Raw genomic sequence first — 17503 nt, forward strand, 5'->3', positions numbered from 1 at the left:
ATTTGAAGTTGGAGGAGAAAATGAAATGGGAGTTTTTCAACATACCCTAACTGTACTGACCCAGAGTTCACACAGAGCTAGACAAGATGAGCATTTGAGGTAAAAAACATATATAAATTTGGAAGTTTTTTTTAGAAAATAACCAATCATTTCACTAGATAAGACCCTTCTTCCTCGGCTGGGATCATTTAGAGCCCTTTGAAGCTGCATTTAAACTGCATTTTGGAAGTTCAAACTCGTGGGCACCATTGAAGTTCACTATATGGAGAAAAATCCTGAAATGTTATAGCCTCAAAAACAATTTCTTTACGACTGAAGAAAGAAAGAATGAACATCTTGGATGACAAGGGGGTGAGTAAATTATCTGTATATTTTGGTTTTGGAATTAAACTTCTCCTTTAATTTCCAGACAAGGGGAGTATTTAAAGCAATTACCGTACACAAGGTCATTTACTAAGTAATACCGCATTATACACCACTGCGCTTACAGTGATTCCAGAGATGTTAACGTGCGGTACATATTTTGGTTTAACACATTTATATTAATTCTTCAATAAAACTGTGGTTGAACTATGAAACGGTCTATATTTTGCCACTTGTCTCAGTGTACCATCTCCAGACTTCCACAGCTAGTCTGTCACTGTAAACACAATTGAAAGCAAAGGTTTTAAGAGGACACTTGAAGATGTTCAAGAGCTGGATCAGAGTGTCGCTGCAAATGAAAGCAGAGGAGTGTCGTACAGTGGCAGATTTGGGTCCATGCGGGAGTCTCTCAATAGTTTAATTATTAGTGATGGCTGAACAGAGCGAGTGTGTAGCAGATGGCGGACTGGCCGCTCTGTGCTCCTCCAGTGACTTCAGAGAGAGCTAGTGGTGAGCAGACAGATGGTGAAGGTTTGTTTAATATTCACTCAGCCACAGTGGCAGCAAAAGACCAAGTCACTGCAATTCAAGGATGAGCCCGCTCAACTCACGGACAGGGGCGATGGCAGACGGGACAGATGCTGTTTCCGCAGAGAATCCAAGGGTTTGTTGCATGTTTTAGTTCGGTGAATCAAGAAGATTGCTGAAAGATGGTGTCATTCTACAGCAGCAGCTCCAGATGCGTTACAGGTGGAAAGCTGAACCACTGCTGTGAAACAACTGTGTTCAATCTGACTGACATCTTCAGTCTTGTCACGGCGTCTCAATGTTTTTCAGCATCTTACGTCATGAGCTCTGCGGTTTTAAGACACTCAGTGTGAAAAGAGTTGGAATCAACACGAAGCTGATTTATAAAAGGCACATTTTGATCACTACACTATTCCTATACTTCTCCAGTCATTTTTTTTCACATTTTATTACATTGCTGCCTTATGTTAAACTGCTTTAAATTACTTGTTTCCCCACATCAGTTTACACTCCATAAACCATAAAGGCAAAGCAAAAACGGGTTTCTTAAATCTTTGTAAATTTATTAAAAATAAAAAACTTAAATGATTCCATTGCATAAGTATTCATACCCTAATCTGGGACAGTTGAAATTTAGCTCAGGTGTATTCATATTGCTTGTAGATGTTACTATACTTTGAGTGAAGTTAACCTGTGGCAAACTGAATTGAATGAGACTGATTTGGAAAGGCACATGTCTTAATACAAGATCAAACATCTGAAAATGCATATCAGAGCAAAAACCAAGCCCTGAAGTAAAAAAAAAAAAAAACTGCATGTAGAGCCCAGAGACAGGACTGCATCAAGCCACACATCTGGGGACGGGGTTAAGAAAAAGTTCTGCTGCATTGAAGTTTCACAGAAGCTTGTCGTATTTATTACCCTTAAATGGAAGAAGTTTGAAACAGTCCCAACTCTTTTTTAGAGCTGGCCTCCTGGCCAAAGTGAGCAATTAATGGAGAAGGGACTTGGCTACAGTTATGACCAAGAACCTAATGGTCACTCTAGTTGAGCTCCATGATCATACAGAAAAACAAACATCATTGCAACACTCCACCGATTTAGGCTTTATGGTGGTGTGGCAAGATTCAATCCTCTACTCAGTGAAGACACATGAAAACCCACTTGGAATGTGCAAAAAAGCACTTAAAGGACACTCAGACTGTGAGAAATAAGATTCTCTGGTCTGACAAAGCTCAATTCCAAGCATCATATTTGAAGGTAACCAGGCACTGCTCATCACCTGCAGAGTACCATGCCAAAAGTAAAGTGTGCTGGTAGCAGCCTCATGCTGTTGGGCTGTTTTTCAGTGGCAGGGACTGAGGGACTCATCAGAGTGGAAGAAAAGCTCAATGCACCAACATGTTGAGATAGCCTAAATGAAAACCCAGTCCGGAGCATTCAGAACCTCAGACTGGGCAGAAGGTTCACCTTCCAACAGGACAATGACCCTAAGCACACAGCAAGAGTAGCTTATAGAAAACTTTGTGAATGTCCTTGAGTGGCCCAGCCACAACCTGGGCTTAAACTTAATCAAATGTTTCTGGAGAAACCTGAAAATGTCTGCCAGACCTCATCCAAGCTGACAGAGCTTGAGAGGTGAAGAGATGAAGCGAAGAATGGCAGATAATTGCCAAATGTTGATGTGCAAATCAAAAAAGACTTGAGGCTGTAAAAGTGCTTCAGCAAAGTACTGAGTTAAGGGTATGAATACTTATGCAATGTACTTAAAAAAAAATATTATGAAGTTGTGACAATTCTGTCTTTGCTTTGTCATTATGGTGCATGGAGTGTAGATTGTAGGGCTGGTCCGAATACCATTTTTTGAGCTTCGAAGCTTCGGTAGTGATCAACATCGAATATTCGAAGCTTCGGTGGGAGGGGCTGAACATATTATTCTCTCTAATAAAGGCAGGAATCTCTGTATGCCTTTCTGTTTGCATTTTTATTATGTCAAGAACAGTACATCCAAACGATTTTTGCTGTGGACCCAAGGAAGTGCAGTGTTGCATTTTGGTGTAATATGGACACACCACACGTTCAGAATTAATAAATTATAATAGAACATTGCTAGTTGGATGCGGTGCGCCTCACGCAGGCAGAGCTCATATGCTTCATGAACGGACACCGCGCTAGTGTTACAAACACACAGGTTTGTTAAGTGCAATACTTTTAATAAGGTGGCCTAACATTTTTTTTAACAAACAAATCACTCCCAAATCAGAAATTAGCACAGTAATTATGGCACCGTAAAGGGTAGGCTGTTTAAAAAAGAAGAACGAAAAAAAATGGCGCGGTGTTTATATATAAATAAATTATTAATATCTAAATTATTTATTAATAAATATATTTATATTATATATAACGTTTGTGTATATAAGCCTATATACAATACATAGCCTAAGTATATTATTTTTTAAACCCAAAATAAATGAGGCCCAAACATTTTTAACAAACGTGCGTGTTTATTTGAGCACTTCAGTCAGTGAACAATCAGCCTACAAAACGCTAAAATAAATCAAATAAATAATACATTTAAATATGAATCTAGCCTAAATAAGAATGTTAAATCGGCTATTAAACAAACATTCGTTGCAAACATTACTAAAACTTCGCCCGGGCCTTCTCCGACAGCTCATCAGAATTACTGGCCCGAGTCCGACTGGAACCGGTCTGTTTTCTCTTTCTCTTCCCCATTGCACAGCTGTTGTTTTTAATAGCAAAGTGATTACATTTATTTTCGTTTACTTAGGTTATAAAGTTCATTTAGAAATATATTTGGAACACTTTTTATTTGTTAAATTTAAGTTTTTGTTTTTTAAAGTAACGACCAAGTCATCACGATTTCAATTAAAACCCATATGCACGCTTTGCAGAACATGAAGCGCCAGCCAGCGCTATGTGAAACTTCATTTTTGCTCATAAAGGTAAGACTAATATATCATCCGAAACTATAAAAAAAGAATTTTAATAATTTAAATCGAAAACAAAACTCTTCCTTTAGCTATAGGCCTAATGCATTTGCATTTAGGTATTAAAGGCCAGTCAAATGAGCAAATGGCATCAGGGTCGTCCACTTCATCTTTTTTTTCAAATACTAGTTTATTAATAAATAATTCAAATATCTCCTTACTTTTTCCCGACACATTCATGGTAATTATTTTTGCTGGAGCTTTGCGGCCAGCTTACTGCGTGCATTTAAATGCAGAGGCGCGGTTGTCATTACGACAGTCACAGCCCTATAGTTTTGCTTCAACCATTTAAGTGTCCGACTGTACTTTATAGTGTCTCTTAAGTATTACTAAATTTCTCTCTCGCTCTCTCTCTCTCTTTTTGCTGTTTCTGTGTTAGTGGCGCAGCAGTCTGATCTTCTTCATTCATTTAAGCGTGAATGAGAACCGTTTTGCGGGGGATGCGAGGTGTATGAAAAAAAAAAACGAATATTCGAATCTCAAAATTTAAATTCGAATGCCAACCCACCGAACGAATATTCGAATATTCTGGTCCAGCCCTAGTAGATTGGTGTGGAAAAAAGCTATTTAAAACAGTTTGACGTAAGGCAGCAACATGACAAAACGTGAAAAAAACGACAATAACAGCCAAACTACTCACAAACAACCCCCTCACGCCATTTACATTTTCTCAGTGAAATTTTGAAGGTGAAAAAAACTGGCCAGATATGACAAATATGACGAATGATACAGGAAAGACGATAGCTATATAAATATCCAAAGCTATTCTGCTGGCTAGCGAACAAACCAACCAACCACCTTAAATAACTGCTTTTAAAGCAGCCTTTTTATGGATCTAGCGTTTGGCATTGCAAATGTGTCTCAAAGTTCACTCAACTTGAACTTGAAGCAAAATGCATCACTGTGAACGTCTTCACGCCAATTCCCATTAAAATAACTGGATGAAATATTTCACAGAGAAATGATAAATCTAATCACACCTTAATAGAAAAAAAAAGTCACATATTTCCATTTTGGACTTTTATGCTGAGGTTTTGGTTTAGTTTCCTGTTTCTTGTTCTCATCCTAGTAGTATCTGTAGTTTCTTTGATTAGTTCCTTGGTTACTTACAGTGTTGTTTGTTTCCATGGTGCCTGATTCTTGTTTATTTCCCATGTTATCCCATGTGTATATTGTTCTTTGTCCTTCATTGGATGTATTGTCTGTGCTCTTAGTTTTCTTCTTTGTTTTCAGAGTTTTCAGAGATACTTTGTATTGTTTTATAGTATCTTATTAAGGGCCGGTTGCATAAATTGCTTAGACTAGTCTTAAAAAGTTAGTCACCTATTTTTTTCAGATCCTGGTCATAACTTTCTCATTTGACTCTGAAAAGACTGACAACCCCTTGGCTAACTGCTAGTTGGTTAAACTAGTTCTTAAGACACAGTCTTAACATACTGGCTATGTTTATGCAGGATCTGACTTTCCTTTGTTTTTAAGTTCACTTGCATTACAGGATAAGACTTTTTTTCACCTTTGAAGCACAAATTAAGATATTTAAAAACCTACAATTTACATACAGTTGAAGTCAGGAGTCATTTTGCAGAAATAATGAAATAATCTGCAAAATGTTATTATTTTACCAAAATAAGAGGGATCATACAAAATGCATGTTATTGTTTATTTAGTACTGACCTGAACAAGATATTTGACATAAAAGACATTTAGATATAGCCTACCAGAGAAAATAATAGTTGAACCTGAATGATCCACAGCTGTATTTTTGTTTAGTGATATTTGTTCATGAGTCCCGTGTTTGTCCTGAACAGTTAAACTACCTGCTGTTCTTCAGAAACATCTTTCAGGTCCCACAAATTCTTTGGTTTTTCAGCATTTTTGTGTATGATTTTGAGATCCATTTTTTCAAACTGAGGACAGCTGAACCATCTGTAATATGCAAGCTCACTAATGCTATAGAAGGAATAACAATGCACTACAAGACAGGGGGTGAAAACTTTCTGAACTTGAATATCAGGGTTAAATTAACTTATTTTGTCTTCTGGTAAACATGTAAGTATCTTCTGTAGCTTCTAAGGGGAAACACACACACACACACACACACACACACACACACACACACACACACACACACAAAAAGATGTTTAGGCAAAATAAGAAAAATGTAAACATCCCCAATTCAAAAGTTTTCACCCCTGGCTCTTAAAGGATAACTATTGCCAAAATGCAACCTGGGCTGTTTTTTTTTTTTTAACTGTAAATGAGACAAACTTATATCTAAAGGCATAATTATGACAAACGAGCCGTTTTTGAGATTGACCGTGATTTCGTTTTGTGGTCAATGGCCGGTGAATGGGAGTTCTAGGGGCATAACTTTGAGCGCATCAAAATCGATATTTTTACAACACCAAGAAGGCTCGACACACCATGAAACTTTGCTCGAAGTATCGCCTGGGTCTCTACACATGAACTCGAGCAGTGAGAACATAGTTTGTGCACACAGAGTTTACTAAAAAGAACGTTTTTGAACAACTCACTTTCACTGTTTGAGTTTCCGCTCGCGGCAGTCTTGCCAGTCAAGAGGTGTCGATCTCCAGGTTGCATTTTGGCAATAGTTATCCTTTAATGCGTTGTTTTTTCTTCTAAAGCATCAGTGTTTCAACCTTCTGTAATAGTTGCATATGAGTCCCTCAGTTGTCCTCTGTGACAAAAGATGGATCTCAAAATCATACAGTTATTGTTGGAAATCATTCAAATACACAGAAATGCTGAAAAACCAAAAAAAATCTGTGGGACCTGAAAGACTTTTCTAAAGGACAACGGGCAGTGTAACTGTTAAGGACAAACAAGGGACTCATAAATAACTATCACTAAACAAACAACAACAAAAAAAAAACACAACTGTGGATCATTCAGGTAACAACACAGTATTAAGTATCAAGTGTATGTAAACTTTTAAACAGTGTCATTTTTAATAAATTCAACTATTATTTTCTCTTGTGGACTACATGTAAACATCTTTTATGTGAAAAATCTCATTCAGGTCAGTACCAAATAAAAAATAGCATGCATTTTGTACGATCCCTCTTATTTTGGTACAACAATGTTGAAACGAGGTGTATGTAAACTTTTGACTTCAACTGTATACATTTCAGCACATCAAATATGGTCAACGGAAGTTCCTTTATTAATGAAGTTTGGATTGATTTGGACTGCCTTCAAGTCTTTATAAACTTTTTGAAGCATCAATGTTATGCTTTCAAATTCTTTCAATGGAGGGACAAAAACATCTCCGGTTTTATTACAATTATATTCATTTGTGATTTGAAGATGAATGAAAGTCTAATGGGTTTGAAACAACAACAGATTAAATGATGAGGGTGATTCAATAAAGTATTCAATTAAGAAACATTTCTATACCATCTGTTCTCATTTTAAGCAAACACACACTGTTGCATGATAATGATAAACAAATAATTCAAAGGTTTTATTTGCAGGTTTATTCAAAGCTTCCCCACAGAAATCCCACGTTCATAGAAGAAAGCTCCAGTTACAGTACGCTTGTCTAAATCCTCACTTACTCATCAAACATGACGAGATCTGAGTTATCTGTTACCTGACCTTTCCCTTTTCCATTACAAACATCATTGCGAACAGACGTGAGGAAGAAGAGCTGTTGCTGAGGATCTGTATAAGATGCAGGTCTGATCTGGTTAGGCTTCTGCTGTTGTAGGAAGAACCTTCACATAGAGGGTCTTGCTGCTCAGAGTCTGCAGAGAAGACGCCTCCAGCTCTGAAACAAAACAACAGTCAATTAAACACAGCCAAACATCAAGATTACAACTCATTCATTTTTTTGTGACTTCTGAAGTGAGCTATTGTATATTTGTCTGCAGGGTGTGCAGACTGCTACTGTAGATGTTTTCCTCCAGTCTGATCTTCTGATTTCTAGATATGCCTCAAGTTCCTCCTCCAGTGCGTGCATGTGAGAACACCTTTTCTATCTATCGGACTTCAAATCAGACAAACAGGAAATAGACCAGAAGCTCTCAGTGCAGATGAGGCTCTGAATGAAACGGTTCTGAATGAAGATCTAGAAGGATGTGTGCCATCTCTGAGAGCACGGCGGCCATCTTCCTCTGTACGTCTGATAGAGGAAGAGTCGAGGCCTCTGGGATATGACCCACTTTCTTTTAGACACCAACAAACAAACAAACTCTTTTCTGATCTGTTGGGCTTTAGACAAACAGCATGAGTCTGATGTTTGAAGACAAAAAGGGTTCTGGCTCCAAGATGAGAAATGAAAGGAGGAGAAATGGACAATGTCTTTCATTTCCAGATGTTTTAGAAGAAAACTGTGGAAGAAGATGAAGAGCAGGATCACGCTGGCACTGCACTTCCCACGGCCAAAGGAAAACTGCATGTCAGGCAATTTTTCAGACAACATTGGTATTATATATTCAGGTTCTGTAGCCGAAATCACATTAGAAATGCTTTTCTTCCCCCAGATGGGTTCAGGTTGGCTCCTTTGTCTTCCATTTTGTTTGTGCTCCAGACATGAATGATTCCTTAGATCTTGTGTGTTGTTGCTTTACTATTGATCGACGCATTATCTTCATCTGCTAGACCAGAAAACAGATCAAAAATCTCAAGAATGTACATTGGAGGAGGAACTCAAGCCACATCTACAGACCAGAGGATCGCAGACAGGAAGAATTGTGCCACAGGAATTTTGCACAGACAAGTTGTCCTCATGAATGCTCAGATTTCTATTCCCACTGTTTTCATTCTAACATTTAACCTCGAGAGTTTAATTAGAGCGATTGTGAAAACTGTTATACTGTTGTATTCTTCTCACACTGTCTGCGACTGAAAGCTCAGGAAGCTTGTTGCTTCTCTGTTTTACCAGGTGATGGCTTCGCAGGCAGCATTTGCAAACATACCTCTTGAAACTGTTTTCAGACAGACCTCTGAGGCAGTGTAAAGGTTTAATGATCTGACTGTGTGAAATTTAGACGACTTTAAGCATGAGTATCTTCTCAACTCTGTGTGGGCGCATAGAAACGTCCTACAACCTGACTTCTATGCTGTTAGGCAAGATTTCATGATCAGTGCCGAAAATATGAAGGCAAAACGATTGAGCGTGAGGTCTGAGCTCATCTGCCCTGCTCAAGCCTAATCTGAAGGAAAGCACATTACAGCAGGGAATTGGTTAGGGATTATTTAAGTGATGCTGAACGTCTGGAATTCAGGAGTGAAGGTATCCTCTTGTGGAAAATGTGTGAGTGCATGTCACTAAAGCAACCTTCAACACACACACTCTGGTATTATGGGTTCATTCCATAGCCGTAAGGGTTTTTGAAATGTACAAACTGTATTTTCTATCCCCTTACCCTAAACCTACCCCTCACAGAAAATTATTGTATTTTTAGATTTTCAAAACACTTCATTCTGTATGATTTATAAGCTTGTTTCCTCATGGAGACCTAAAACATGTCCCCACAAAGTCTAAATTAACGGTTAACAACTCAATACGAACTCAAGCAGCAAACCGGTTGAAGAACTGAATTCATGTCTTTCTTTCTTCAGTTGTAAAGAAATTATGTTTTTTTGAGGAGAACATTTCAGGATTTCTCTCCATATAGTGGACTTCTATGGTGCCCCCAAGATTGACCTTCCAAAATGCAGTTTAAATACAGCTTCAAAGAGCTCTAAATGATCCCAGACGAGGGAGAAGCGTCTTATCTAGCGAAACCAATCAGTTATTTTCTAAAATAATTTACAATTGATATACTTTTTAACCTCCAGTGCTCGTCTTTTCTAGCTCTGCGTGAACTCTGTGTATTCTGTTTCAAGACAGTTATGGTATATTGAAAATCATCCTACATCGCTGCAGAAGTACCGACCCAGTGTTTACAAAGTGAACATGCAAAAAAGGTCAAACACGCTTTACAAAAAAAGTAAAACAGCGATGTAGGATGATTTCAAAGTTGGAGGAGAAAATAACTAACTGCCTTGAACCTGAATACACAAGAGCACACGCAGAGCTAGACAAGATGAGCATTGGAGGTTAAAAAATATATAAATTGTAAAGTCTTTTACTAAATAACCGATCGTTTCGCTAGATAAGACGCTGCTCCCTTGGCTTTGATCGTTTGAAGCTGCATTTAAACTGCATTTTGGAAGTTCAAACTTGGGGGCACCATAGAAGTCCACTATATGGAGAGAAATCCTGAAATGTTTTCCTCAAAAAAACAATTTCTTTACGACTGAAGAAAGAAAGACATGAACATCTTGGATGACAAGAGGGTGAGTACATTATCTGTAAATTTTTGTGAAAAAGTGAACTACTCCTTTAAGTTATTTACACTGTTAAAGAGTTGGATTCATGCTAAACATGGCTAAAGTTTCAAAAAACGTTTTGGACGCATAAGAGAGTATTTCTGTGCCAAACACACACTTCTGGGTTTCTTACAAGTTTCTGAATGTTTTTTTTTTTTTTTTTCCTCAATCATGGCTCTTCATGACGTCCTAAAGGGTGGAACTCCTTGTATGGGCATTTCTCCCGAAAGAGCGCGTCTACGCACACATCGACCAGAGCGAGCACAAGAGCGTGCACATCAACCCGCTTCAACCGGCTGCATGGGACTTACTCGGGAAGAATGTCTCTAAAGAAGTGTGGTTTTGGTTGTAAGGCAAAAATAACCTTGCTCAGCCTCCCGAAGAACCCAGTGTTATGTGAACAGTAGATGCAGTTGTTCTGGGGCAGAATGGGAGTTTTGCAAGTGTGTTTGTTGACAAACATTTTATAAACAAGGCCCAGTTCGACGCTGGATTTACACATCGCTTGATACTGAAAGATGGAGGGGTCCCAGCTATAAAAGATACCGATCATAATTTAGAACTGCAGCTGGTAAGTGAAACGGCATCAAATGTATGCGTTTTGTTGGCAATGGGAGCGCTCATCAATCTTCGTAAAGCTGTATCTTTCTTTTGCAAGTATGATAAAACTAAAGACTTTCTGGAGATATGAAGGATGCAGTGCTACTCTATAGGTAAGATTAACATGAGATTGGATGAAACTGAAATGTGTGTTATATTTAATTAATTTTTTTATGTATTAAATAACTTATTATGCATTAAGTATTTTTCACCAAATATTGCTAAACATATTGCTGTGTATTATATAATTTTTCTGTTTCCTTAACGTTCATCCAGTAATTTTAAAGCTGATATTGTATCTGTAATTAAATCTCATTTACCTTCACAGAAATGCTGTTTTGAATTCACAATAAACAATACTATTAGTTCACTTGTATGGCTCAAATATATATATATATATTGTGTGTGTGGTTTATTGTATATGTGAAGACTTTTGTCTAGTATCTGAATATTCGCTTAAATGATGGATGCTGCTGTCAGATACGGTGATTGTGTATCGTGTATCATTCATATATTTGTTCTGCATTACTGACTGTTTACTTGAAGCTTAAAAACAACTTTCCTTTCAGCCCAGTTCTTCTTCATTTTCAGACAGTTTAGGGCATAACAATTTCTGATTGATGAAATCAAACTGCTCTATTTTTTGTTTCCAGTCTCATTTCACTCAAAAATAGCTCACATATGTAAGATGATGAGCTTTACTAACTTCTTTAAGGGATAATTCACCCATTTAAAATTCTGTCATTAATTACTCATCCTCTTGTTGTTTTAAACCCGTAAGACTTTTGCTCATCTTAAGAACGCAAATTAAGATACTTTTGATAAAACTTGAGAGCTTGCTGACCATCCATCTCTTTTAGCTCATCGTCTGTATATTCTGGTTTAAATAAGTAAGGCTGAGTCATCCTCTCTGTTGAAATCTTAAACATGTTCATAAAGACTGTCCAGAATGCATCTTATTATATATTTTTGTTTTCTTTGCACACAAAAAGTATTCTCGTAGTTTCACAACATTACGGTTGAACCACTGATGTCACATGGACTATTTTAATGATGCCCTTCACTACCTTTTTGGGCCTTGAACATGTCAGTTGCATTGCTGTCTATGCAGGGTCAGAAAGCTCTTGGATTTCTTAAAAATATCTTAATTAGTTTTCTGAAGATGAACGAAGGACTTCCAGGTTTGTTGCTGGTATGTTGAATGCACTGAGACTTTAGTCAATCTCCTGCTCTGGATTAAAGTACACATTGTACTGATCCAGAGGTGTGTTCCTCACCTTCTGTAAGATCTTCATTCATGTAAAGCATCAGTTTCCTTCCTCTCAGGCCGAAGACTTTAGCCGTTTCATGCAGCAGATCAGGGAACTGTAAGGCGTTTTTCCCCTCTGGGTTCATTAAGAGCAGTGTGGCCACGTCTCCAGTCTGACACTCTACGGGACAAACACACACAAGCCTGAAAAACACACACCACTGCCCCAATTACAACAACAACAAAATGCTTAAATTAGTTTTAAAAACAGATTGACTGCAGTGCAAAAACACAGAAAACAGCAATCGTAGTTGTCAAACATTAGCTTTAAGACTGAACAGCACAGCTCAAAACGAACAAAGGCCCAATCTGTAAAATGTCATCCTAATATGGCTAGCACTCATTTACCAGCAAATCAGTTTTGACTGCTGGGCTAGTGTTATGTAATCTTATTAATATTCATAAGCCAGGTTTATAATGTGTCCCACCCACTTTTCAGATCATTCAACCTGCTCTGATCAAACGCAATGTAAAACATCCTCTTGATCAAGGTGGTGACGAGATCTTTCTTCAGGACACGTGATAAATGTTTTAAAATAGATCATTTTCACAATCTGAAGAATGTGCCCTAACTGAAAATCAGCTAGGAACAATATGTACTGTATGAACAGCTACATTCAAAAAGAGCATCCAAAATGAAATAAAAGATCATTTGTGACCAGTGTTATTTTGGTATCACTGTCATACTTTTATAGTTTTTACTAATATTTTGAATTAGTTTTTAATTGCTATTTTTTTTGAGTTGTTTCGGTTAGTTTAAAAAAAAAAAAAAAAACATTTCAGTGGATATTTCAGCTAGTTAACAAGGCAACATTTCACATTTTCATTTAGTTTACCCTAGTAAAAAAAGTATCAGATTTAAAATGCATTTATTTTGTACTAAGTATAGGTCAAGTCTATTAATATAACTACTGACATATCGCTCAGGACTTACTGATATAAAAATTTTAATTAAATTTTATTTGGAGCACTACTTGTGCACAATGCACATTTCTTAATATTAGGCCTGAAATATGTTTTAATGTCACCATTGATGAAGACTGTACGATTTTTAAACAATATTGACCTTTAAATGTAAAATATTTAAAGTGTACTTAAGTATATTTGATTGTTCCAAAGTGGAACTATTGGAAGTATACTTTAAGTATATCTTTAGTTGGACGTCAGCACTACTTCCGCACAATTAAAGGGCATGAAGTACAAAATTAGTTGTTTCAATTTAGCAGACTTTAAATATACCAATTTAGTATACCAAAAGTACAGTGTATTTGTAGTATACTTAGCATAAATAAATGTAAATTCATTTAAATTTTAGCATATTTATTTTTCACTAGGGTAACTACAACTAAAAAAATAAACATTAATTAAAACTACATACACATTTAAAACAAAAACTAAGAAAAACAAACAAAAACACAACAAAGTTAACATGAAAGCAGAAAAATATACAAAATAAAATGCTTTATTTTTTTTTTTTACTTACTTTTTTATTAATTTTGTTGTTTGTTTTTGTCATTTTACTATATATTGTTAAATGTGACCCTGGACCACAAAACCAAAAAAAAAAAAAAATCAATTTATACACCATTTGAAAGCTGAATAAATAAGCTTTACATTAATGTATGGTTTAGATAGAATCTGAGGGTGCAAAAAAAAAAAAATCCAAATATTGAGAACATTGTTCTTAGCAATGCATATTACTAATTAAAAATTAAGTTTTGATATCTTTATGGTAGGAAATGTACAAAATATCTTTATGGAACATGATCTTTACTTAATATCCTAATGATTTTTTGGCAAAAATCTATTATTTTCGACCTATACAATGTATTTTTTGCTATTGCTACAAATATACCTGTGCTACTTACGACTGGTTTTGTGATCCAGAGTCACAAATGTCTAAATGGTTTTTATTAATTTTCTATTTTTACATCATGTTAAACTAAATTACAATGAGAAATGAAAAAACTTTTTTTTTGGTTTGAGTTAACTATAGTATGTATTTTTTTTTTTTTCATTTCATTTAATTTAGAAAAAAAAAAAAAATTAATCAATACTTACTTATGTCTTGAATGAATTACATACAATCAGCTTTTCTTTTGCAATCTAGGACACATTTTTCTCTTAGAATATAAAAATGAATCATTTGATTGTCTTTTTTTATGTGATTAGGCCAAAGTGAGGTAATCATATGACACTGTGCAGTATCTTTATTGTAGATCCTCTGACAGACTAACTGAGGTCTCCATAGGGGTAGAACAAGGTTACAGTCTGTGTGAGTGTGTGTGTGAGAGAGTGAGTATGATACTGCTCACTCAGTGGAACAAGAACAAATGGCATGACTGAAGAGTAAAAACTCACCTGCTGGACTGGCGTTCATGAGTTGCAGGTTGACATATGGACATAGCAGAGAGTCTGAGCTGCTCACGTCCGCAGGACTCGAACCCGAGGTCACCGTCAGCGTTTGCCCGCTCAGGGACATCAGGTCAGTCTGGGCATTCAGCACTGAAAGACACAAACACAAGTATAACTGAAAGTGTGTTTCTAGCACCTTCAGAGGATGAGTTTCATGTTTGCCCTTCCAACTGTTTTAAGAAATCTAAATGACCAGCACTTCACTATGAAGTCAATACTGAAACTATACAAAGTAAGAGTCTTACAGTCTTATAATACTAGAGCACCAACTCAATTCAGCTGCATTCAAACCTGTCTGCTTATGTTAAATCTGAAAAGCACTTCAAATTACTCAAATGTTGGTATCGTGACACTCTCTACAAGTGTGGAAAAATTCAGATGAAGAGAATGCACACTAAATACCAAACACACATAGACAACTAAACACTGACCAGTTCATGAATCAGTGACCTGATTAAAAACACACTCAACTGCTTGACTAAAATCCAAACAAGAATGGATGGCCAAATAAATAAACCCTGGCACACAAGGGTTCAGCTGACCTAACTGAAACCATGCCATTATTCCTAATTATTAACAAAAAAAAATCATAAGCTGAATATGAGTGCACTAACTTAATAAAAAAAAAAACATGGCTTCTACATTTGTGGAATCTGTACATACACTGAGTCAAAACTGCTAGTTACTGTGCTATATCAGTATACTGGTCACTCAAAACATGTCACTGAAAACCAAATATCAGTACCACTAACATAACCACCAAACCATTCTGGAAGTTTTTGTCCAAAGTCTGAACCTTGAGCCAGATCTCACCTGTCTTCCCATGAAATATGGTCACAGGTGCACCGTTGAGTCCAAAAACACTGCAGCAAACCGTCTTGAGCCGCTCCACGTCCAGTATGTTATCACCTTTTGGATTCTCCAGCAGAACTACGCCCTCTGAGAGAAACATGAATGGAGATAAGTAAACATGGCTCTGAATGAGAACAACATGTGTTTACAGCGCAGACAGTGGAGCAGAACCACACTCTATTACATGTGTCCTTTTCGTCACTTCACTAAAAACAAAGGTACGTCAATGCTTACAAAAGCATTCGCTCACAAAAGGTCACTTGTAATTGTGTCTTAACTAAAGCCGTTGACGTACCTTGCTGTTTGTCCTTGAGCGTGACTCTGAGGTTGACGTAAGTGCAAGCTGCAGTGGTCAGAGGGGCTCTGGAGACTGCAGCCCCTCGCACGATAGTTAAGTCCAGATCCGAGCCTTTCAGCTGTCACACAACAGAAACTATTACAACCCTGATCGAGAATATCTTTTTAAAGATGTCTTTAAAACAAATCTTTGTCAAACATTTTTAAAAGACACAACACGATATGCATGGAGGGATAGTTCACCCCAAAATAAAAATACAAATGTCAATTTACTCACCCTCAGGACATTCAAGATGGTCAGCAAGACAGTAAAGAAGATTTTTATCTGAAACTGTGGTGCTTGGTGATTCATAAAATGCAACTCCACAACTACTTTAACTACTTAGAGGTAAAAAGTGTAAGGGAACACTAAATGAATATATTCTGTGGCTCCTGATGATGTACTGAGGTCTTATGAAGCAAAACAATCAGCCTGTGCAAGAAAAACTGAATATTATTTATAACATTATTACCTGTAATCCAGAGTCTCAGGCAATTGCTGGTTCAATTCACTAGTTTGTTTACGTAATCACATAATGACGTTTCATATATGCAATTATATTATTAAAGCACCCAAAAATGATGTGAACTGTGGATGTTTTGCATGTCTAAAGCATATAAAGTGAATAAACGTCTTCATCAGCTCACTTTTTTACATAATGAAAAAACATAAACTTGTATTTGGCCCAAAGGTCACATATTGTACACCTTTCTGGAGGTTTATTTTAGCTGTTGATGCCCTTAAGAATATATATTTGTGGTGTAAGTGCCAAAAACCACTCAATATCTTTTTACAGCTCCTCTCTTAGGAGCTCTGTCAAGACCAGGTCATTTTTGGCCAGTTTAATTAATATTCAAAAGCCTCTCTTCTGATTGGCCTGTTTTTTGAGTGAAGCACGGCCAGGCCAACCACAGGTAACTAGTGTCATGTATGCTGTAGCCTGCTGTGGCTCGGTGATACTCAACAGGATGTTTCAGAATGGTAATTCATGTTTTTTTTTTTTTTTTTCAAACACCAAATGCAGTAAGCTACGTAACTATTGCTTTAGTAAAGTCCCTTTCACACTGCACGTTGATTCTGGAAAATTGCTGGAAAGTTGCCTTCTGTGTGAACGCAAACACGTCCCGGGATTGATTCTGGGAACGATCCTGGGTTGGGGACCTAGTAACATTGCCAGGATCAGTCCTGGAACGAGCACTGTGTGAACAAAAGCCAGGACCAATGCCATAAAGACTGCATTGTAGTGATAACTCTTCACGACGAAACAATATGTGCAAACTGGAATGAAGCAGCGATCAGGGAGCTCCTCACTATCTCTATCGTTCACCAGTTTAGTTTCAGTTTAGTGCAATGTACGTGTTGCATTACACGTCACATCCAAATGTCACATGTCTTTACAGGATCTTTACGGGTTGTGTGTAAAGCTCGCACAGATTCCTGAAAATCACTGTGTGAATGAACCAAATCAAACAATTCTGGAACAAATCATCGGACACATTATCCATTTCCGGAATCACTGTGTGAAAGAGGCTAAAGTTGACGTGCCACTGGTCTCGTATATTAAAGGTCCCATATTGTCAAAATCAAAATTTCCTGGCTTTTTTCATGATAACGAAGGTCTAGGGGCTATGTAACTACCATATGAGTTTCAAAACAGTCAATCCACAGTAAACTGCACACAGCCTGCTTAAAGTAGCTGTTCATTTTCACGAGCCGCTGTGACTTCCGTAACGATGTGACGTCCGATCT

General features: G+C 37.1%; 1 protein-coding gene across 1 annotated transcript in view; it reads right to left on the minus strand.

The window, feature by feature from the left end:
- Positions 1 to 7359: 7359 nt before the first annotated feature.
- LOC141293517 (isoleucine--tRNA ligase, cytoplasmic-like) overlaps positions 7360 to 17503 on the minus strand; it is a 35993-nt gene continuing 25849 nt past the window's right edge. The window contains exons 8-12 of the mRNA XM_073825547.1: positions 15713 to 15833; positions 15379 to 15504; positions 14512 to 14655; positions 12119 to 12271; positions 7360 to 7692 (exon numbers count right to left, since the gene is read on the minus strand). Of these exons, the coding sequence (XP_073681648.1) occupies positions 7613 to 7692; positions 12119 to 12271; positions 14512 to 14655; positions 15379 to 15504; positions 15713 to 15833 (624 nt within the window). The 3' untranslated portion in view covers positions 7360 to 7612. The remainder of the gene's footprint in view (positions 7693 to 12118; positions 12272 to 14511; positions 14656 to 15378; positions 15505 to 15712; positions 15834 to 17503) is intronic.

This window comes from Garra rufa, chromosome 20, assembly GCF_049309525.1.
Source record: "Garra rufa chromosome 20, GarRuf1.0, whole genome shotgun sequence".
Classification (NCBI taxonomy): domain Eukaryota; kingdom Metazoa; phylum Chordata; class Actinopteri; order Cypriniformes; family Cyprinidae; genus Garra; species Garra rufa.